The 22,908-nt window shown below is 37.0% G+C and overlaps 1 protein-coding gene across 13 annotated transcripts in view; it reads left to right on the top strand.

Moving 5' to 3' along the window:
- Positions 1 to 22,908, top strand: part of LOC112671728 (rho GTPase-activating protein 20-like) — an 84,566-nt gene that overhangs the window by 41,190 nt on the left and 20,468 nt on the right. For 10 of the 13 annotated variants that reach the window (XM_049104899.1, XM_049104898.1, XM_049104903.1 and 7 more), the window contains one exon: positions 1,559 to 1,668. In XM_049104899.1, coding sequence (XP_048960856.1) covers positions 1,559 to 1,668 — 110 coding nt within the window. Of the gene's footprint in view, positions 1 to 1,558; positions 1,669 to 2,187; positions 2,378 to 4,875; positions 8,391 to 15,191; positions 15,418 to 22,908 lie in introns of those variants that run through there. The other 3 variants (XM_049104904.1, XM_049104901.1, XM_049104907.1) reach the window with 3 other exon arrangements.

Genomic DNA, 22,908 nt, shown 5'->3' with positions numbered 1-22,908 from the left:
CAAACTTTTGCTCTGAGCTTGGGATATGAAATGCCATATACTCTTCTTTTTATCCTACAGGATATGCTTTCCTTTATCAATTGGAAAGGACCACTCATGGAAGGCATCTTCAGAAAATCAGCCAGTATGAAATCATACAGAATCTTAAAGGGGAAACTAAATTCTGGGGATACTTTGAACTTGGACAGTGAATCTGTTCTTGTGGTAGCATCTGTTTTAACGGTGGGGAAAGTTCTAGCTTTATCCACACATGAGCACCTGAGGCTGTGATTGGTGTCTTTCATTTTGATTGCCCAAGAACCATGATAGGCATAACTGATTAAGTACTTGTCACACTGGAAGACACCTCATGAAATCAAAATTTAAGGAAGCTACTGTAGGAGTTAAAAGCCCCATACATTAGAAATACTTTGTTTTCACCACACACCACGAACCTGAAGTTTCCGTGCAAAATATTAATACTAATATGACTACTAGCAATCATATTAAATTTCAAAATTAATTCTGAAAATTCAATAGATCGACTCAAAAAATAGATTACCTTTGAAATTATACAGCTAAATGACAGATATCCAGTTCTATTCCTAAAAGAGAAATGGAGAAACAAGTGAGAATTAGAACAAAGAATTTAATCCATCTACCTTGGCACTTGTTAACAGCTCTGAACAAAACTATGATAATGCAGTAATGATGACACTCTTAGAATCAAGGTCATATTTGGTCCTTCCTTCTCACATTTGGTCTTTCCTTGTCCCCCATTATTGTTCAACTATACGATAAATATCAATAGTCCCTGACCACTACTACACTGGGCTACAGTAAAACACACCAGTAAATATATATATAGGCATCAAGAGACAGGGGAAAGAATGATGATACATTAGGTACTCGGATATCATGGTAAGTGTTGCCCTCCATAAGGTGCACACATGGAATTGACTTTTCTAGCAAGACTTAGTAGGGTCTTTTCTATTTCCGTGTTATAAGCACGGACTAGGAAGATGGTGACCATGTGTGTGTAGAGTTCTTAGACATTTCAAAAGTTTTCCCTTCCTAAAGTTGACTAATCTTTGTGGAGAATCAGACTCTGCAACCTTGGCCTGAATAGTATCATGAAAACTATCTGGAGAATTGGCCTACACTAGAAATGAATATATCCTCAGGACCATCATGAGTTTGCCATTAGACTCTCTACTTTTGTACAGTTAAGGAAAGGAAGATTGAAGCAATTATGAGAGTAGCTTTTGTAGTAGTTTGCAAAAAAGCACACAAAAGAGTAAGTGCCATATGATAGAAGGGAGCTTTGTCTTCTTTTCCACTTAAGCCTAGGCTCTGCTTTGATGATTTCATTTGTTGGAGAAAATCCACACACCTGCTTTTGCATGTGCAATAGAGAGTCAGAGCTGAGCTCCATGTTGGTCACAGTTTGGGTATCTATGAAGGAAGTAAGGACTGAACTGAAGTTTTCTACTAAGTGTTTTCTCTGTAATATTTCCAATATATATATGCTATTATATATATGTGTGTGTATATATATATATTTTTTTATCTCCATAAGGATTTTCTTCGAAACACCCAAGGAGGTATATTTTCCTTCGACCTCTATGACAAATGGCTTGGTGTTATTAATGAAGGGACCAAGGAGGAGAAAATAAATGCAGCCCAGAGGTAATGATGCAATAATTACTCTATTCTGGTCATGTCTCAGAAATATAGCCAATATACTATTAAGAATATATTGGCTTACATTTTGCCACTTTTTCCACCAAAATAATGATCAATGCCAAAGAATTTCAATTCTTCACACCCATGGAGGCCAGTTTCAGAATATATGCATGCTTTATGGCTATTATTGCTCTTCTCCTGACCTTATTAATGTGGAATCCTTAGCCATTGTACACAATCTGAATATGTAAAACTGGTAGACAAGATTCAGTGTCCTAAGAGAGACGCTAGAACATCAACAGCCAGTAGTATAACCTTGTGCTTGTCAAATATTTAGCCAGAGAGGGTTAGCTCAGAAATTGAATTCGGTGAAACATTTTTATATACATTCATGCCTGGAACTCTGCTACAGCGGGTTGTATACTAGATCTAGAATGATATTCTCTGTTCTCCGTCTCTATACTTCCAGCTTTCTAAGTGCAATAACTTGCCTTATTCAAAAGTACATCTTTCTGACTTTAGGCTTCTAGCCCAGCTGCCAAAAGCGAATGTTGTTCTCTTGCGATACCTTTTTAGAGTGTTATACAACATTGAGCAATAATCCTCATCCAATCAGATGACAGCTTATAATTTATCAGTGTGTATAGCTCAAAGCATTCTTTGTCCACCTAATTCCTGCAGCTTGGAATGGGAAGACATCTTCATAAAAAAGGTAGAGAGCTCTCATATGTGTCCCCTGGGGTTTAGAATCCATGCTTTGAATCTGAAAAGTTTAGTCGTAAATCAGATGGATCAGTTCTGAAAAGTGCACATCTTCATAGGATTCCTTGGAATGGCAGAGTTCGTTATCCTACTCTGGTTTAATATGGGAAGGGATGTTGTTAAGTGGGAAATGCAGAGCAGTTGGGTCGCTTCTTTTCCATCCAGGAGATACAATACTAGACTGACTAAACAAAAGAGAGAGAAGAGTGGTGTAATATGATAGAAAAGAACTTTGGCTCTGGAATTTGACAAGCCAAGGATCAATTCAGCCTGATCCTTGAGCAGGGAGCTTGTAACCTTGGGCAAAGCATGGCTTCCTCATGACACAATGGTAACAACACCTAGCTCCTCTGGTCATTACTGGCACATCTTAGGTGGCTTGGGCACTATGAGCACCAATGGCTCCAAACACATTGGCCTTCCTCTGTAAGTTGTGGCTCATTTAGAAAAGTTGTGGGCTACTGTTTTGCCTCTGCTACATCAGACAGAAACTAGAGTATTCCAGGACATCCTAATGGAACTACACATGCCTAGTAAGATGATAGAATTTCCCCACAGTCATATTGAGAGCTAGCATTAGGCAAAGCAAGACATGAGAAGGGACTGCACTGTAGTAGGACAGACAGACATGTTTTCTCTCCAGCCATGTTTTTCTTAAACACACACACACACACACACACACACACAAGAATCTCCACTTTCCAACTAAGATATTTTCTCATTTAAGAAATGTATTTCATAAGTTTTTGTTTCTGCTTTATACATTTTAATAAGATATTATACAGAAGTTACAACCCAATTGTACTGGAAACAAAATTTAAAAAAATAAGTAAATTTTAATAAATTAGGTTAATTTGAAAACTATCCTAGTTTTAAAAATGTAACCATTGGTATCACAATGTAAGTTATAAAAATAGGCCACAAATGAGAACTTTAGCCCAGTGACTAGTAGTATTTCAAATCTGTACCCAAAGTACACCGGAAAGTATCACTCTATGTTATTTTTCTTAGAGGACTCCGGTTTCTATATATTTTTATCAACTCTGAATTCTTCTTAGAAGTCTTTCACATTAATGGTTAGATCCAAGATTTATAAACAAAATGTGACTTATAGCTATGTCCTATGAAAAAGAGCACCCCATTGTTGTCTTTTTCATTACAGGTTTCTCTTGCACACTTTTTTTTTTAATTTTTTTTAATTTTTATTTATTTATGATAGTCACAGAGAGAGAGAGAGAGAGAGAGAGAGAGAGGCAGAGACATAGGCAGAGGGAGAAGCAGGCTCCATGCACCGGGAGCCTGATGTGGGATTCGATCCCGGGTCTCCAGGATCGCGCCCTGGGCCAAAGGCAGGCGCCAAACCGCTGTGCCACCCAGGGATCCCTCTCTTGCACACTTTTTGATTGAAAATTGCCTCAAGATATTTGGAGAAGACATCACTTCTCTCTTGGGAGAGAATTCAATGAGTTGTGATAACAATGAGAAGGCTGCAGGTACTGTGAATAATTTAAGTGGCTTTAGCCAGATGGAGACAGCAAGGTTGCTGGGGGTCTGGCAGATACTTAGCCCTGTTCTGGAGCCCAGAGCATCCCCAGGGCAATGATTCCCAGCTGCTCCTTCTTCCGAAGGCTGGCTCACAGGTCAAGGGAGGTTTCACACTGTTGGAGACCAAAGGAAGCATAGAAACTTCAAGCAGTTTCTAACAGTATTAGGAGATAGCATGTATGATACAGTGTTTGGGAATTTTTTCTAACAAAATTTTAAATGGATGCCACTTATACATAATATTATATAGGTAGTTAAGCATATAATATGTAATTAATTATATTTGTAATATATAAATGTGCTCTGGTTGAAACCAGAGCATGAAGCTTTTAATTCTCCTCCCTCTTCTTTTTATTCAGTGGCTCTAGAGCCAACACTGGATTCACGTGCTCTGTAAAATGAGTTGAAAAGAACCAGCATCACTGAGAGAAAAGGACTTGACTTGATGTCAAACAACCTCCCCCAGAGTACAAACTCCAGTGCCCCCATTTATCAGCTATATGACCTTTGGCCAATTATTCTAGCTCAGTATCACTTTATTCATGCCTAAAATGTGGATAAAAATAATGTCTAAATCTTAGAAATGTTGTCAAGATTCAATAAGATAAAGGATGTAAAACGCATTTCTAAAAAAGCAATTAATAGAACTAGGAGAAGTTCCCCTGAGACTAGTGCGAGTACTATTGGAGCCTAGCTAATTGTAGCTAACTGGCAACATGCCATTTTGTAAAACAGAGTTTAGATTCAGAACCTAGAGGCAAATATCATCAATCCCTCCATAGTTTTGACATGTCTTCGTTTTTTCTTTAGTGTAATCCATGTCATCAGGAATTAAGAGGAGTCTAGTGTCATGTCTGAGAGTACTCTGATATAAGATAAATGTTTGTTTTTTTATTTCATCAGTGACAGAAAAACCACCTGTGAATCCAAGCACTGAGAGTGACAGTAATTTCCCAAAAGGCACAACTGCAGAATGATACCAAGTCCCCATCTGGCATGGGTCCATCCACCTACATGTCTACAGTTTACTAAGTTACTAAAGACTGGAATCTCCATATGACACTTGATACTTCTTTTTATTTTTCCAATGAATGAAAAATGAACCCCTTCCAAGACCCAGCTATTTCCATTTAAAGTTTTTTCCCTGCTCCCATATATTCATATTGAGGATATCTTCCCACAAAATATCTCCTCTATCTTCAATGCCTACCATATCTATCTTATTACATACTTTTTTGTCTGCTTGAGATCCCTTCTCTCCCTCTCCTTCACTGCTCTCTCTCACTCATGCGCACTCTCTTAATTAAATAAAAATCTTTAAAGAGATCATTTCATTCATTTTCCCCTCTGATTTTGGTACCAAGAAGTAGGTCCTACTGTGACAAATACCTAAAAATGCCAAAGCAGCTTTAGAACTGGGTAAGGGGGAAGGCTGTAGAAGTTTGGAGGGCCATGCTGGGAAAAGCCCACATTGCTATGAAGGAACTATTGGTAGAAATAATAGATTTTGAAGGCGATTCTGGTAAGAGTTCAGAAATAAAAGCAAGAGCTTCAGAGATAGACTCTATCTTCTTAGAGAATACATAACTAATCAGAAACAGATTGTTCGAAATATGGATGTTGAAGATCTTTCTGTGAGATCTCAGAATGGAAATAAGGAACATGTTATTGGAAACCATAAAAAAGGAGAACCTTGTCATGAAATGGCAGAAACTTGGCTTAACGAGTGTTCTAATATTTTGTGGAAGTTTGAACTTGGAAACAATAAAATCGGATATTTATCTGAGTAGATTGCTCAGGAAAGTTTTAAAGGAGCTTGTTTCCTCCTGACTCCTTATACTAAAATGCAAGAAGAGAGAAATGAGTTGAAGGAAGGTATAAAGCAAAAAGAAGTCAGGACTCAAAGATGTGGAAAATTCTCAAGTTTCCTAATTTCTCAGTTTGTCATTTCTGCTCTAGCACTTGTGCTCATGCTCTTGCTACCCCTAGACAGTTCCCTTCTTGTCCTCTTCCCATCCATGTCCGACCTATAGAGTCAGCTTCCCAACAAAGTCTGTCTTGATTTGTTTAGTCATGTTGGCATTTTCTCTTGTGAATTTCTGTAGCCTTATAATCATTTTCCTGTGATTTTTGTGACATGTAGTCTTTAATGCCCATTTCTTTTTTTAATTTTACATCTTCTGAAATTGAAATTTCAATTTTACTCTTTTTTCTATGTATATACATATATCTTTTCAGCAATTCTAGGTCCAGCCTCAATGCTTTTTATGGATAACACATATGTAATCCACAGGTTCTAGAATATGAGGAAATAGAAAATGTGAGTTCTGAATGATTCTCAGATGGTTCTCCATGGCACCTACAAGAGTAGGGCTAGAGCAGTGGGAAATTTAAGCAAACCAGTGGAGCCTTGCTCTGGTCACTCCACAGCCTTGAACAAGCAGCTCAACTCTTTTTTTTTTTTTTAATACTTTTTGCTTTATTATTTTATTTATAGATCTGAGCAAAAAGTTTTGTGAACCCAAAAATATTGGTATAAATGTGTAGTATGTTTTAGCTTTGTCTCTCTTAGGAGAACACAGGCTTCTGCACCCAAAGAGACTGGCACAGTTATGTCTAGATAATTGGGTCAGCTTATTCTTGATTGGATTGTGTGCAAACATGCAGACTACATCCATAGTCTTCACTCCTCTTAATCTTTCAAACAACTCTGTGCCAATCTCCTAAATGTTAGTTCCCATCTAATATTTTCCTTAAAAAAAAAAAGGTGCCTCAGAATGAACACGAATTTTATAGCATTAATAGTTCTTTATAGACCGCAAATTTTAGATTTCTTTCCAAAGCACATGAATGGATTTTAAGAAAATCTGTAAATGGCTATAATTTAAGAGGAAAGTATTATCCTTAAGAGAAGATTAGAATTTGGAGGGAAAAACAACCACAACTTTTATCTAGAAACTTGTTATCTTCTCCCTCTGCCCCTTCTCCTGCATGCTCTCAATCAATCAATCAATCAATCAATAAAATCTTTATTTCAAAAGGGGAAATGGGCTCACAAAATTGTGGAGTCTGGCAAGTCTAAAATCTATAGGGCAAGCTTGCAGGCTAGAAATTCAGGTAATAATTGATGTTATAGTCTTGAGCCCAAATTGCACAGGCAAATGAGAAATTCAGGCAAGGTTACTATGGCACAGTCTTGAGGCTGAATTCATTCTTCTATAGGAAACTTGTCTTTGCTCTTAAGGCCTTCAACTGTTTGGATGATGCCCACCCACACTACGGAATGTAATCTGCTTTACTCAAAGCCTACTCATTTAAATGTTATTCACGTCTAAAAAATATATTCACAGTAACGTCTACACTAGTTCTTGACCAAACTATTGGGCACCATAGCATAACCACGATAACATATAAAATTAACCATCACGGTGTGTCATTATCTATTAGGCTATGTTTTCTACCTCTTTTCCTCACTCAGCTCCACTTCGTTTCACCTTACTCCACCAAATAAAACGCAGTATGATTTCAGCCTTGTAAGGGTCTCCAATCTGCTACAGACCTAAAATCTCTGAACTAATCAGGAGTTCAAAGAGCTCTCTAGATGACACAGCCACAAAGACCAAATTCCCAACAGCTTTGTGTATCAGAGGTTTTCCTGCATGGTAGGTTTGGTGGAATAGACAATGAGTGAAAGAAGCAAATGGATATGAGGCAGGCTGATCTCAAAATGTTAATACACATTTGCCACTGAATTCACATCATGGATGGTGTATCATTTGTGTCATTATTGCTCGAAGTAAATTTTCATGAAGTCTATGTCAAGACTGATGGAGTGTGGCTAGGTAAGGGTGGATCTGAGCTGCTCTTTCATTCTGTATTTGGAATCTCAGTAGTCATCTCCTGGGTTTTTTTAGAGCAGAACTGATACAGCATTCAGGGGCATTTCAAACTCTTGAAATGACATTTGAAAGCATTCAAATGAATGCAAGTAGCTGCATAAAGTAAGCACTAAAACGTGAGATTAACTATTGCTCTGCTTTATGAGCCCTTTCATGTTTTTCTTCTAGCACCGTGGTAATAATAAAACTTAATTGTAGCAGCCTTGGCAGTTTAAAAACAGCACATATGTATTTCCACATTTGATTCTTCCTCCAAATAGCACCATGGACAAATATTGTTCTACAGATATGAAACTGGGGATTCAGAATTCAGATTTCACTTGCTGAAAACAAATAGTAAATATTGGGTCAGAAGTAGATCACAGCTTTATCCACTACATCATCTAGTCTGTTAAACATTCTCAATTGCTGTTCAGGGAAATAAAAATCATTATGTTTCTAAAGTAAATTATGAACCAACAGCCCCGAACGACTTGTGTTTGAGGTAAGAGTTCTTACACAAGAAAAAAAAAAAAGCAACTATTTGTGGCATTACCATGAAAGTCTCTTACTGTGAACTGTCAGAGAAAAAAATTAAATTTACATGACTCTCATTGATTTAAAATGTAACATAAAAAAACTAGAAGAAAAAAGAAATGGTGTTTTGCGTTATGATAATAAAGGAAGTAATTTTCTTTTGTGTCTGGTAATTGCATTGGAAAACGTTTAAAAAATAAGTACAACTCAAACTTAACTAGATCTTTGAAGAAGTAGAGGAAGGAGGAGATTCATTCTGAGGATCAGCTTGATCTTTGCTTCTTTCACAGAGATCAAAAGACTTATTGTTATTTGAGAGGGGAAAAGCAGAATTCCATTAGGACTGAGATGAAGGATGGTGGGAGCAGAGTAGCTGCTTTCCAGTACTTCCTAATTGGGTATCCTGTCTCCAACAAGATACTCTTAATTGATTCTTCAAAATCTTAATTTCAGTAATTAAGCCATTTAGACATTGGAAGGATGTTAAACAGAGTCCAGTAAGAGCAACAGGATTCAAAGTCACTTCAAATGACTAGAGTGGCAAAGAGATGAAGGGATTGGAAAACAGGAAACTTTTTTCCTGGCCCTCTAAAGTTAATCTGCAGTGCCTCAAATGAGTTCATTTATCATTCTTGGGCCAGATAATAGGTCTCAGAAATCTCAGAACTGGTTCTCTCTATATAAATCCATCCTTTGTTTTAGATACAAAACTTAATTATTCCCATTCTGTCCTCAGCACGCTGACTTCTGAGCCCAGCCCAACTCACAATCTGCGGACTGAAAGTGTAGTTAGGGGCCTGAATTATGTGACAAAATGTTCTTAGTTTTACTAAAATCAAACTCATCACACATAATACAGTAAGTTCTGAAGTTGGTTTTGTTGTTGTTGTTGTTGTTGTTTTTAAAGCACAACCACAACAAAAGTAAGTGATAAAGCCCCAACTGTATTTCCTTTCCATGACAATGAACAATGAAATGTTCTCTGTTTCTGAGAGGATCATTTGTTCTATAGAAAGTAATTTAATAAAAAAAAAAAAGATCATTTAAAAAGGCACATCTTAGAGCAGTACAGACATTTAAAATTTGGGCCACGTATTTATGTTTTAAACTGCAGTTATTACTCATTCTCTATCTTTTGCCATTTGCTTATCTCATTTGACAAGCATATTCTCAATAGCCTTTATCTCTTTCTCCATATATGGAATACCAATCACATACAGTTGAAAATCCGGAAAATTAGCATTCTATAAACAACAGTCACTTTCTTTCATGGTGCTTCATTTTATTTACTATAGAGCTTTTATCGATATTGCCTGGAATGACTTGCTCTTTTGTTGAGTTTATGGTTGATTTTTATCTCAGCAGACCGTAAGTTCCATGAAAGCAGAGCCATTTTCTGTCACGTGTTCTAGAGCCTGAGCCCCAAAGAGGTGTGCTTGGCACATAGTTTTGTTTTGTTTTTGTTTTGTTGTTTTAGAGAGAGAAAGCTTATGCATGGGTGGGGGAGGGGATGGGCAGAGAGAGGGAGAGAGAAAAATCCACGCTCAGCATGGAGCCAATATGGGGCTCCATCTCATGACCCTGAGATCATGACCTGAGCCAAAATCAAGAGTAGGACACTTAACCAATTGACACTTAGCCCACCTGGGTGCCCCAAGTTATTCATGTATTTTAATAAATTCCAGGCACAGGACTAGACACATTGTGGACATTACCTCATTTAATTCTCAAAGTGATCTTGAAATGTAAATATATTATCCCTTTTTCACAATGAGGAATCAAGGCTTAAAGGAATTAAGTAACTTGTGAAAAATCAAACAATAAGGAATTTAGGTCTTCTGTGTGTTCTGTTTGGGGACCATGTTATAAGAAATGTTCCCAAAGTAGGCCATGGCTATAAACAAGATGATTGTGGGTACTAAACAAAGTGGCATTAAGTAACAACAGCATCAGACCATAAAAAAATTATTCCCTTTAAAACTTCTTTGTAATTAACTTTATTACATCAATGATAAAGTCTCAAATTGGTGTCAGTTTGTATTTATTGCTCCTGCAGTAATTACTACTCTCCTCTCTCTCTGTCTCCTTATTTCACTTAAGGGCAGGTAAGAATATAAACCCAGATTTTGTTTGCAGTGTATAAATTTTCTACAACTTAAGGCAATTAGTTCTGGTTTCTGATTTGCAATAGTTACATAGTTCCATCATAAATAAAATTTTAGATAAAAGCCTTAAATTTACTTAAGGAAAAGATTCATTAGATAAGAGTACAGGTGGGCAGCCCGGGTGGCGCAGTGGTTTAGCGCCGGCTTCGGCCCAGCTCGTGGTCCTGCAGACCCAGGATCAAGTCCCACATCGGGGTCCCTGATGGAGCCTGCTTGTCTCTCTGCCTGTGTCTCTGCCTCTCTCTCTCTCTCTGTATTTCTCATGAATAAATAAATGAAATTTAAAAAAGATAAGAGTACAGATGATACATTTGGCAAAAAATATGGAGGTGGCACACAAAATCTGGTTTAGAAAACTCTGCTCTAAAGCAAATTTACAAAGCCCTAAAATAGAAACAATCAATATAAGGGATTGCTATGATAGGGAAACTCAGACACCTAAAATAATTATCTCCAAAGAGCTTTAAAAGTGGTGTGCTTGAGGTACAAAAAACTAACTCTACATAACTAGGGAAAATACCACTGTGATACAAATGCTGGGCATATGATTAAGTTATAGTTCCTGACTAATGCTGCCAAAAATACAGTGGGGGCATATATAAGTAATCAGAATACAAGTTAGGAAACAAAAAATGCCCAAAAGAAGAAATACATGTGATGTGAATCACACCTTGTTATCATTAAATTTGTTAATTGTAATTAATAATGACATATCAATTATATATTTGCTTAAAGTTATATATAAATATTATAAATTAACTTACTTAATTTCAGTTAATCTTGTCATACATGCTCAGAATAATGAATATCCTTTCTAAGTCTATTAGGTAAAAAGAGAAATAAAAACAGCTTTAATCTCGGGATCCCTGGGTGGCGCAGCGGTTTGGCGCCTGCCTTTGGCCCAGGGCATGATCCTGGAGACTCAGGATCAAATCCCACGTCGGGCTCCCTGCGTGGAGCCTGCTTCTCCCTCTGCCTGTGTCTCTGCCTCTCTCTCCCTCTCTCTGTGTGACTATCATAAATAAATAAAAATTTATAAAAAAAAACAGCTTTAATCTCATTTTACATAGTACACAAATGTGAAATATTCCCACTTGCAAAAGTGCTGGGCACTCTTATAATTGCAAGAAAAGCCTCGATGGGTTTGGCAAACATGACCTGCTAAATTGCCAACCATCTAAAAGTAATCAAATTCATAACCCTGGTAAAGCTTCCCAATCTTTAATATGGCACCAAGTCAGTGCTTCACTAAGGTATGGTGCTGCCTGAGAAACTGTCCTCACTTATTCTACTTCTGGGTAAACCTTTAACAATGAAGGGACTGGATTTGCTCTTATATTCTTTATGCTGACATCTGTTTATAGGGAGTAGCAGAGTAAATTCACGTGGTCCAAAAGCCTGGGCTTCCTGTGAGGCCACCTGTCCATCGCTTGCTACTTTCTGCAAACAGCTTCAAAGGTATAAGCTAACATAGGACATCTGCTGCTGTCCTACTCCAGAGAGGCCATCTGATGACATGGAGAGCATGGACCTGAGAGCATAGGCTCTACGTTCAAATTCTAACTCTTCCATTTATTTGAGCAAGTTGCTTAATTTCTCTTGGCCTGAATTATTTCAACTGCAAATTGGGTGAAAGAATCTTATTAGGAGATTTTGAACATTAAGTGAAATAAAGCAAGAGAATATTCGGTGAGGTTATCCAGCACATAATAAAACCTCAATTATCATTAGCTATGATTAGACTGCATTATGAAGTACAGTGTTTTCTCCTCAGGGCTTTCCAGAGCCCTTGGGAAACATGAGCCTTTTAATCTTCCCCTCTCGTGCCCCTTACCTAGTGGAGTGCTTCAGGCATGTGACTCTGGGCTATTTCCTCAGCCCCTCAAGTTCTCTCTCTCTCTCTCTCTCTCTCTCTCCTTCTCCCTCTCTTTCTCTGCTGTATCTCCCTTGCCAGGAGAGTCAATCTTGAAGTACTACCTCCCCCAGTGGCTCAAATACTTTTCCTTCTGCTCTACAAACAAAGAGAAAGGTGGCATTAAAATTCAAACAGGGGGGATCCCTGGGTGGCTCAGTGGTTTGGCGCCTGCCTTTGGCCCAGGGTGAGATCCTGGAGTCCCGGGATCAAGTCCCACATCAGGCTCCAGGCATGGAGCCTGCTTCTCCCTCTGCCTGAGTCTCTGTCTCTCTCTAATAAATAAACAATAAATTAATAAATAAATAAATCTTTAAAGTTCAAACAGGGATTTTGTGATTTTTCCAGAGAGGCGACTTTCACATATCCTCTGTAGAATCAGTCTAGAATGTTCATCTCATTTGCCACTCTCTTCATTAGCTGGCTAAGAGTTAACATTTAATACAATGCTTGCCCTAATCTTTTTATAGCCACTGACTGCGCCTCCCTGGAAACTTCCACATTTTGTTTCTGATAAACAGCATGTTAGACATTTGCCCAAACAAAACAAAGAAAGTGTTTGAACTCAGCCTGTGCTATTTTTGCATACTTTTACTTTATAGACAAGTGCTACAATAAAGACAACGTGTAAGTTTAGGGAGATAGAGCATGTAAGACCCCCAGACTTATTGGCCTGCGTACAGAACAAAATGTTTAATCCTTCAGAATATCTATCTGGAGAAACAATCATTCCTGAAATGTTATAGCTTCAGTTGTGTGTGCTGAGTGTGAAACAGGCCCCCAGTGGCTGTAGCCATTTGGCTTTTGGAGAATCAACTGGACCTGAGAAACCACAGAACAAGATCTTCTCTTTAACTTGGTTTTTAGTGGTAAAAACCTGAGGCGGGATTGTTCAAATATCCTTAGATTCTCAACATACCAGAGTCCCCTTATTGTAAATTCCCTCTTGGGGCTTAAGCAAGCATAAGTGGGTGTTTGTTACATATATACAAAAGAATCCAACTTTAAAACTGAAATTTTAAAACCTTTAAGGATATTAAACTGGTCATCAATATATTAGGCTTCTGTATGTCTTAGTACATTTTTTTCACTATAAAAAACTCATCTACTTGTTTCAAGAGCCAACAGGTAGGGTCAACTACCTCTAAAAAAATATCAGTAAAGAAAAACACTCTTATTCAGTGAATTTCTCAATGTAATGGGGCATATAAAACATGCACATACATAGCATTTCAGATTTCATTTTACCTTCACCAAAATTATGTTCTCATTAAAATGACCTAAATCTTTTGAATTAAAAGAACAGGAGTTTCTTATAATATTCAATATTCAATAATCTTGTGATATTACTAATATTATATATATAGGATTTTAGGCAGTGACATGATATACTTTTGCAAATGTGTATCATTTATTTGAGGCAGATTTTCAGGAATTTGTACTGGGAAGTCATAATAGCTGTTTTACTTCTTTTTGTAATGTATATCTTGAGAAATTTACTCCCCCTATACTTCCTGAAGTTCTTCTTTGACTATTACAATTATCCTTCCAACATACCACACACTTTCCTGTCACTGCATCTTTTTTTGATGCTATCTCTCCCCTCAAGTAAGTTTGCAAGGAAAACTTTGATTTATCTTGCAGAACCTGATTTAAATATCACCATCTCTGGCAAGTATTCCCTATGTACTTTCTATCTCTACCTCTTTGAGTAGAAGCAATTTTTTACTTTCCATTTATCTTTCATCATATCACTTTGTAAAACCATCTAGTATTTTTATGATCTGCTCTATTAGTAATTTCAGGTCTGTCATCCAAAGTTATCTATAAGTCCCTTTATGGCAAAAAACAGGTCTTCTTCATAATTGCGTCTTTCTAGCACACTAGACAATTTCTCATTGATAACCGACGTTTAGTACATGTTTGTTGTTGCAAAGAAATTTCAGCTCAGAAAAATGTGAAGAAAATTTCAGGTGATCCTAGAGTAATGGTTCTGAGAATTATTAAAAGGTTCTTAAATACAGTATTAGGGCTTTTTGTGGTTTAGATGTATTTTTTCCATTTATGATTCTATTAAAGTTTTAAAAGTGGTTCAAAGTAGTTTTATCAATTTCTATTCCAAGCAACAGTGTATGAGAGTTCCAGTTGTTCCATATCTTACGAACACTTAGGGTTTTCACATTATATTTATATATTTATATACACACACACACATATTGCTGGGCTTGGCTTGACATCTTATTCAGTATTTTTGTTTCTAGTGTTTATAAGTGAAGTTAGACTATATTAATCTTTTCTTAATTTGATCATTTATTTCCTCCATTCCACTTTGTTTTTTATGTTTTTGTTTTTGTTTTTTGGGGTTTTTTGTTTTTTTTCTCCATTCCACTTTGTGTATATTCTTCCTTTTTTCTAGTTTCTTATATTGAAAACTTAGATTCACACAGATTCAATCTCTGTATTTGTGTATTTATGTGCATATATACATATGTATGTGTGTATACATATATTTATGTATTAGATACATCGTAATATATTTATATTGTATATCAATCATATATCCTATATATTATTAATCTTTACTTCTTAATATGTATATTAATATGTAATATAATTAATATATCAATATTGGCTCTATTAATGTCAGGCAAAATAGATCTTAAGATAGAATTATTTTCTTTTTTTTTTTTTTTTTTAATTTTTTTAACTTTTATTTATTTATGATAGTCACAGAGAGAGAGAGAGAGGCAGAGACACAGGCAGAGGGAGAAGCAGGCTCCATGCACTGGGAGCCCGACGTGGGATTCGATCCCGGGTCTCCAGGATCGTGCCCCGGGCCAAAGGCAGGCGCCAAACCGCTGCGCCACCCAGGGATCCCTAGAATTATTTTCTGAAGATGTTTAAGTTCTAATAATATATATTTAATATATGTACTATATATGTAATATATAATACATATATAAGCTAATATATGAGATAATATATACTAATAGCATAAGAATATCTTATATCTATATCCTGTTACTTATATAACATGCATTTAATATATGTACATTAATTATATATTATATAAGTCTATAATATATAAGTTTAAGATCTAAAGATATCTATCTAATATATATACAAATAAATATTAGAATTATATATGAAAGATATTTGATTATATATTCGACTATAATTTTTCATTTATATGCAATTTAATATATAATCATGTTACTATATGATATATAATTGATATATATTATGCGTCTATTCACTATATATTAATATATTATATAATTTATACTTTCTGCATAATCTGCCCAGATAGGTGAGATTCTTTCTCACCACATTAACTTTCTGTGCTTATGCTACTTGTTTTGTCTTGATTACTTAAAAAAATAAAACTCAGAAGTTCTTACTTCTGAGACAGCTAAGATTGCTTATAGTTACCCTAACTTCTTATGTTTATTTATAAATACTGTGTTGTCATTTCAATCAGCAAGAAACCAAGCTACAACCATTCATTGTTCGCAGGTATTTATGTTAAAAGTCAAGCGACCAATCTCTTTTGCTAATGCTTTTGAATTTTCTTCTCAAAGCCAGCCACAAAATTTAGAAAAATCAAGGGTAAATGAATGAACAAATCCAAGATATCTCTTTAAACTATTTTGTTTTCTTTTTTTTTCTTACCTTACAAACGGTAACAGTAGGAAATACTACTAGAAATAATCTTTTTCGTGTGTGTATTCTATTTCATTATTAGCTCAGTACTATCACAAAAGCTATGAGAGAAGAATTATGAAATTAGACAAGTTTCAACTTTATTGGTTGTTACATTCTGGTAAAAGTGTTATTAATCTAAAAATATTTATGAGATTATATACTTTTTTAAAAAAATATTTATTTATTTATTTATGATAGAGAGAGAGAGAGAGGGGCAGAAGAGACACAGGAGGAGGGAGAAGCAGGCTCCATGCCAGGAGCCTGACATGGGACTCGATCCCGGGACTCCAGGATCGCACCCTGGGCCAAAGGCAGGTGCCAAACCACTGAGCCACCCAGGGATCCCTGAGATTATATACTTTATAGAAAAGTACTCATATTTCACGCACAACATGTTACTACCCTAAAGGAAAACAGATATAATCCTTATATAACATTTGTATATCATATCCAAAAATAGGGTTTTACTTTCCTCCATTCTGATGTTGTTGGTTACTGATTTAATTAACCATTGTAGTTCATCCTTATCCTCAACAGGTAATATTGATTTCCTTTCCTGCTTGCCCAAAAGCTCTGACATGAGGCAGAGGCCAAACACTGTTTTTTTATAAGGTAGGGGAGTTTCACAGCCTCATGAAAAGGACTGTACTAGGAACTCTAATAATGCCTCAAGAAATGGACTCAAAATATAGCACAGAAGCAGCAGCTTTTTTTTTTTTTTAAGATTTTACTTATTTATTCATCAGAGACACACATAGAGAGGCAGAGACATAGGCAGATGGAGAAGCAATCTCCCTGTGGGGAACCCCATGTGGGGCCCAGTCCGGGACTCTGGGATCACTCCCTGAGTCAAATGCACATGCTCGACCACTGAACCACCCAGGCATCCCATGGAGCAGCAGTTTGAAACACACCTAGATTGATTTCCTCATATCACAACTTGTGCTGGGGGTGTAGGGATCTTCAGGAGACTTCTCCAAGAACAAAAGAGCTGATGGATGCAACTGCACTCCCCTACCCCTCAGCCTGTATATCTGGACAACTGCAGGATTCAGCATGAATACTGTCCATTTAGCTTTCTAACACTTCATGCCTTACCCCAGTATTCTCCTGAGGACCTGTCCACTTCAACACACCCTCAGCAGGAGTCAATCCAAAGCTGTGTCACAAGACTGGCAGTGTGCAAGCAGCCCTAACAGGGACCAGCACCACTTCACAATGACTCCTGCCCTGCGGAGAGGGAAAGAAACCACACATACAGTTTGACTGCAGCCCCAGCAGTGGGCTGGGACCAGACATCTGTTCTATAGGCTCCAACCACCAACAAATTTCGCAGGGCACAACATAGGGAGCCTGCCCTGCAGTTCAGTGAGACTGAAGCTCTGGAAAACTGCTGGTCTGAGTAAACTCAAGCCCAAGGTGGGCCCCAGACTGACCTATTAACAACACAGAGACCAAGCCCTAGCCACAACAGGCAAAGAGAACCATTGCAGACTACTGGACTAAAGACAAACACGAGTGAGCCACAATAGTAGGGCACAGACAACCCACATAGGAGACACTTGGGAAGCATCAAGTTCTGGGGAACAGGGGACATTGCATTGCAAGGCACAACAGGACCTCTTTTTCAAAAGGTCACTATCGTTAAGAGCAGGATATGTAGCTGACATTCCAAACACACAGAATCAGACACAGAGAATTAGACAAAATAAGGAGATAGAGGAATATGTCCCAAATAAAAGAGCAGTACAGTATCAAAACGAGAGCTAAATGAAATGCAGGTAATACGCCTGATAGAGAATTTAAAGTGATAGTCATAGAGATACTCACTAAATTTGAGAAAAGAGTGGAAAACCTCAATGGGACACTCAACAAAGAGATAGAGAACATAAAATGAACCAGTCAGAGATGAAGAACTCAATAACTGAAATTAAAAACACACTGGATAGAAGAGAGGAAGCAGAACTCAAGGAAGCAGAAGAATGAGGTCAGTGACCTGGAAGGCAGAGTAACAGAAAGCAATCAAGCTGAATAAGTGGGAGAAAAAATAATAATAAATGAAAATAGATTTAGGGAACTCAACAACACCATCAAGCATAATAACATTGTTATTAACCCAATTTTTTATTGTCCATTTGGTCAGGGACTAATTCCCACCTTAAAATCACCCTCTGTTAGCTATTTTTTTTTCTAATGTATATTGATTTCTTATTTAATCAGACTTACACATTTTATTTCCACTGAATATGGAATTCTAATTCCTTATTATTTAACCTTAACTCAAATCTTACCTTCTCTTTTAATAAATTAGGACATACTAGTCTTGTAAAATATTATTTCTAATTATCAGTTAGTACATTCCTCTCTCTTGTTTCATCTGACAGGTGAGACATACAATCACTCAATCTTCATGCAAAGATATATGATGATGTAATACAGATTTTACAGAATACTGTGTTTGTTATTTCTATTACATAATTCATTTTAGTGTTTCCATCCATCAAAATATAGCATTCATCTGAAATTTCTCTAATTTTTTTGCCTCTTATGTACAGACATATATAAATGAAGTAACTGTCTTACATGTTGTAAGACATTTATTTGTATGTGGGGATTTATAGAGTGATTTGTCTCAAAGAGCAATTGAAATAATTTTTAAAAATGGAAAACATAAAAATTTTAATGTGAAGACTACAGGGAAGGCTTTAATTAAGGAGAAGGCTGACATATTTTCCTGATAATGACAACACAGACATTGTAAAATTTCTTTGCGAAGACAATGAGAAAAAAGTTAGGGAGGGTGCTTTTATAAAGTCATTGTTATTATTACTCAAGTCAATGAGCTGTTAAGTACAAGCTTAATTATGACGTATGTTCATCATCTTGATACTTAATAATGCACCAGATGCACTTTTCCTGCTTTGTCAATTGCCTGATCTATCAGTCGACTGAGCCTTCCCTGCCAAATGTGACTGTCTTCCATCTCCAGAAGAGAGAGTTGGTTTACCCACATCTAGACTTCATCGTTTTCTTCCCAAAGTATTTTGTTCCCTGAGACAGGTTCCATCGGAAATTAGGTCTGAAATTTGTTGTTTACTCACCACATCTTAGGTCAGAAAAAACAAAGGAAACAATATCTCATCTTGATAAATGATTGAATTATGTCAGATGACATACTAATTTTAAAAGTTAAACAATTATTTTTGACCTGGTGTCTTTCCAGAAGATTCACTAGCTCCAGGAGCTAATGATTGTGTCCTACATAGATACAGCAAAGGAGCACAACTAATTGAAATGCTGTTCTGCAACTAACAATTCCTTGAAAGTCTTCCATTTAATTCTCAGAAAAGATGAGCTCAAATTGAATAAAAAATTGTATTTTTTTAAAGTTAGAAAGAGATTATAAAAAGGAGTAATGTAGAATCTTCTAAATGGAAAGACATGAATTATCCTTCAACTACTTCATGTACTCATTATTTTTATCTTTGTTTTTTGTTTGTTTGTTTTTATTTTTTTATTATCAATCATGATTTTTTTTCGTTTTTTATAATAAATTTATTTTTTATTGGTGTTCAACTTGCCAACTTCAGAATAACACCCAGTGCTCATCCCGTCAAGTGCCCCCCTCAGTGCCCATCAACCATTCACCCCAACCCCGCACCCTCCTCCGCTTCACCACCCCTAGTTCGTTTCCAAGAGTTACGAGTCTTTATGTTCTGTCCTCCTTTCTGATATTTCCCACACATATCTTCTCCCTTCCTTTATATTCCCTTTCACTATTATTTATATTCCCCAAATGAATGAGACCATATAATGTTTGTCCTTCTCCAATTGATTACTTCGCTCAGCATAATACCCTCCAGTTCCATCCACGTTGAAGCAAATAGTGGGTATTTGTCATTTCTAATGGCTGAGGAATATTCCATTGTATACATAAGCCACATCTTCTTTATCCACTCACCTTTCGATGGACACCGAGGCTCCTTCCACAGTTTGGCTATTGTGGCCATTGCTGCTAGAAACATCGGGGTGCAGGTGTCCCGGCACATCATTGCATCTGTATCTTTGGGGTAAATCCCCAACAGTGCAATAGCTGGGTCGTAGGGCAGGTCTATTTTTAACTCTTTGAGGAACCTCCACACAGTTTTCCAGAGTGGCTGCACCAGTTCACATTCCCACCAACAGTGGAAGAGGGTTCCCTTTTCTCCACATCCTCTCCAACATTTGTGGTTTCCTGCCTTGTTAATGTTCCCCATTCTCACTGGTGTGAGGGGGTATCTCATTGTGGTTTTGATTTGTATTTTCCTGATGGCAAGTGATGCAGAGCACTTTCTCATGTGCATGTTGGCCATGTCTATGTCTTCCTCTGTGATATTTCATTCATGTCTTTTGCCCATTTCATGATTGGATTGTCTGTTTCTTTGGTGTTGAGTTTAATAAGTTCTTTATAGATCTTAGACACTAGCCCTTTATCTGATACGTCATTTGCAAATATCTTCTCCCATTCTGTAGGTTGTCTTTTAGTTTTGTTGACTGTATCCTTTGCTATGCAAAAGCTTCTTATCTTGATGAAGCCCCAATAGTTCATTTTTGCTTTTGTTTCTTTTGCCTTCGTGGATGTATCTTGCAAGAAGTTACTGTGGCCAAGTTCAAAAAGGGTGTTGCCTGTGTTCTCCTCTAGGATTTGGATGGAATCTTGTCTCACATTTAGATCTTTCATCCATTTTGAGTTTATCTTTGTGTATGGTGAAAGAGAGTGGTCTAGTTTCATTCTTCTGCATGTGGATGTCCAACTATCCAAGCACCATTTATTGAAGAGTTTGTCTTTCTTCCAATGGATAGTCTTTCCTCCTTTATCGAATATTAGTTGTCCATAAAGTTCAGGGTCCACTTCTGGATTCTCTATTCTGTTCCATTGATCTATGTGTCTGTTTTTGTGCCAGGACCACACTGTCTTGATGACCACAGCTTTGTAGTACAACCTGAAATCTGGCATTGTGATGCCCCCAGATATGGTTTTCTTTTTTAAAATTCCCCTGGCTATTCGGGGTCTTTTCTGATTCCACACAAATCTTAAAATAATTTGTTCTAACTCTCTGAAGAAAGTCCATGGCATTTTGATAGGGATTTCATTAAACGTGTAAATTGCCCTGGGTAACATTGACATTTTCACAATCTTAATTCTGCCAATCCATGAGCATGGAATATTTTTCCCTCTCTTTGTGTCTTCCTCAATTTCTTTCAGAAGTGTTCTATAGTTTTTAGGGTATAGATCCTTCATCTCTTTGGTTAGGTTGATTCCTAGGTATCTTATGCTTTTGGGTGCAATTGTAAATGGGATTGACTCCTTAATTTCTCTTTCTTCAGTCTCATTGTTAGTGTATAGAAATGCCATTGATTTCTGGGCACTGATTTTGTATCCTGCCACACTGCCCAATTGCTGTGTGAGTTCTAGCAATCTTGGGGTGGAGGCTTTTGGGTTTTCTTTTTTTTTCTTTTTTTTTTTTTTTTGGCTTTTGGGTTTTCTATGTAGAGTATCATGTCATCGGCGAAGAGGGAGAGTTTAACTTCTTCGCCAATTTGAATGCCTTTAACGTCTTTTTGTTGTCTGACTGCTGAGGCTAGGACTTCCAGTACTATGTTGAATAGCAGTGGTGAGAGTGGACATCCCTGTCTTGTTCCTGATCTTAGCGGAAAGGCTCCCAGTGCTTCCCCATTGAGAATGATTTTTGCTGTGGGCTTTTTGTACATGGCTTTTAAGATGCTGAGGAATGTTCCCTCTATCCCTACGCTCTGAAGAGTTTTGATCAGGAATGGATGCTGTATTTTGTCAAATGCTTTCTCTGCATCTAATGAGAGGATCATATGGTTCTTGGTTTTTCCCTTGCTGATATGATGAATCACATTGATTGTTTTACAACTGTTGAACCAGCCTTGTGTCCCGGGAATAAATCCTACTTGGTCATGGTGAATAATTTTCTTAATGTGCTGTTGGATCCTATTGGCTAGTATCTTGTTGAGAATTTTTGCATCCATGTTCATCAGGCATATTGGTCTGTAATTCTCCTTTTTGGTTGGGTCTTTGGTTTTGGAATTAAGGTGATGCTGGCCTCATAGAACGAATTTGGAAGTACTCCATTTCTTTCTATCTTTCCAAACAGCTTTAGTAGAATAGGTATGGTTTCTTCTTTAAACGTTTGATAGAATTCCCCTGGGAAGCCATCTGGCCCTGGACTCTTGTGTCTTGGGAGGTTTTTGATGACTGCTTCAATTTCCTCCCTGGTTATTGGCCTGTTCAGGTTTTCTATTTCTTCCTGTTCCAGTTTTGGTAGTTTGTGGCTTTCCAGGAATGCGTCCATTTCTTCTAGATTGCCTAATTTATTGGTGTATAGCTGTTCATAATATGTTTTTAAAATCGTTTGTATTTCCTTGGTGTTGGTAGTGATCTCTCCTTTCTCATTCATGATTTTATTAATTTGAGTCTTCTCTCTCTTCTTTTTAATAAGGCTGGCTAATGGTTTATCTATCTTATTAATTCTTTCAAAGAACCAACTCCTGGTTCTGTTGATCTGTTCCAAGTTCTTCTGGTCTCGATTTAGTTGAGTTCTGCTCGAATCTTTATTAACTCTCTTCTTCTCCTGAGTGTAGGATCTATCTGCTGTTTTTTCTCTAGCACCTTTATGTGTAAGGTTAGCTTTTGTATTTGAGTTCTTTCCAGTTTTTGAATGGATGCTTGTAT

This window comes from Canis lupus, chromosome 32 (assembly GCF_003254725.2).
Source record: "Canis lupus dingo isolate Sandy chromosome 32, ASM325472v2, whole genome shotgun sequence".
Taxonomy (NCBI): Eukaryota; Metazoa; Chordata; class Mammalia; order Carnivora; family Canidae; genus Canis; species Canis lupus.
This window is presented reverse-complemented; position numbering and strand designations above follow the sequence as displayed.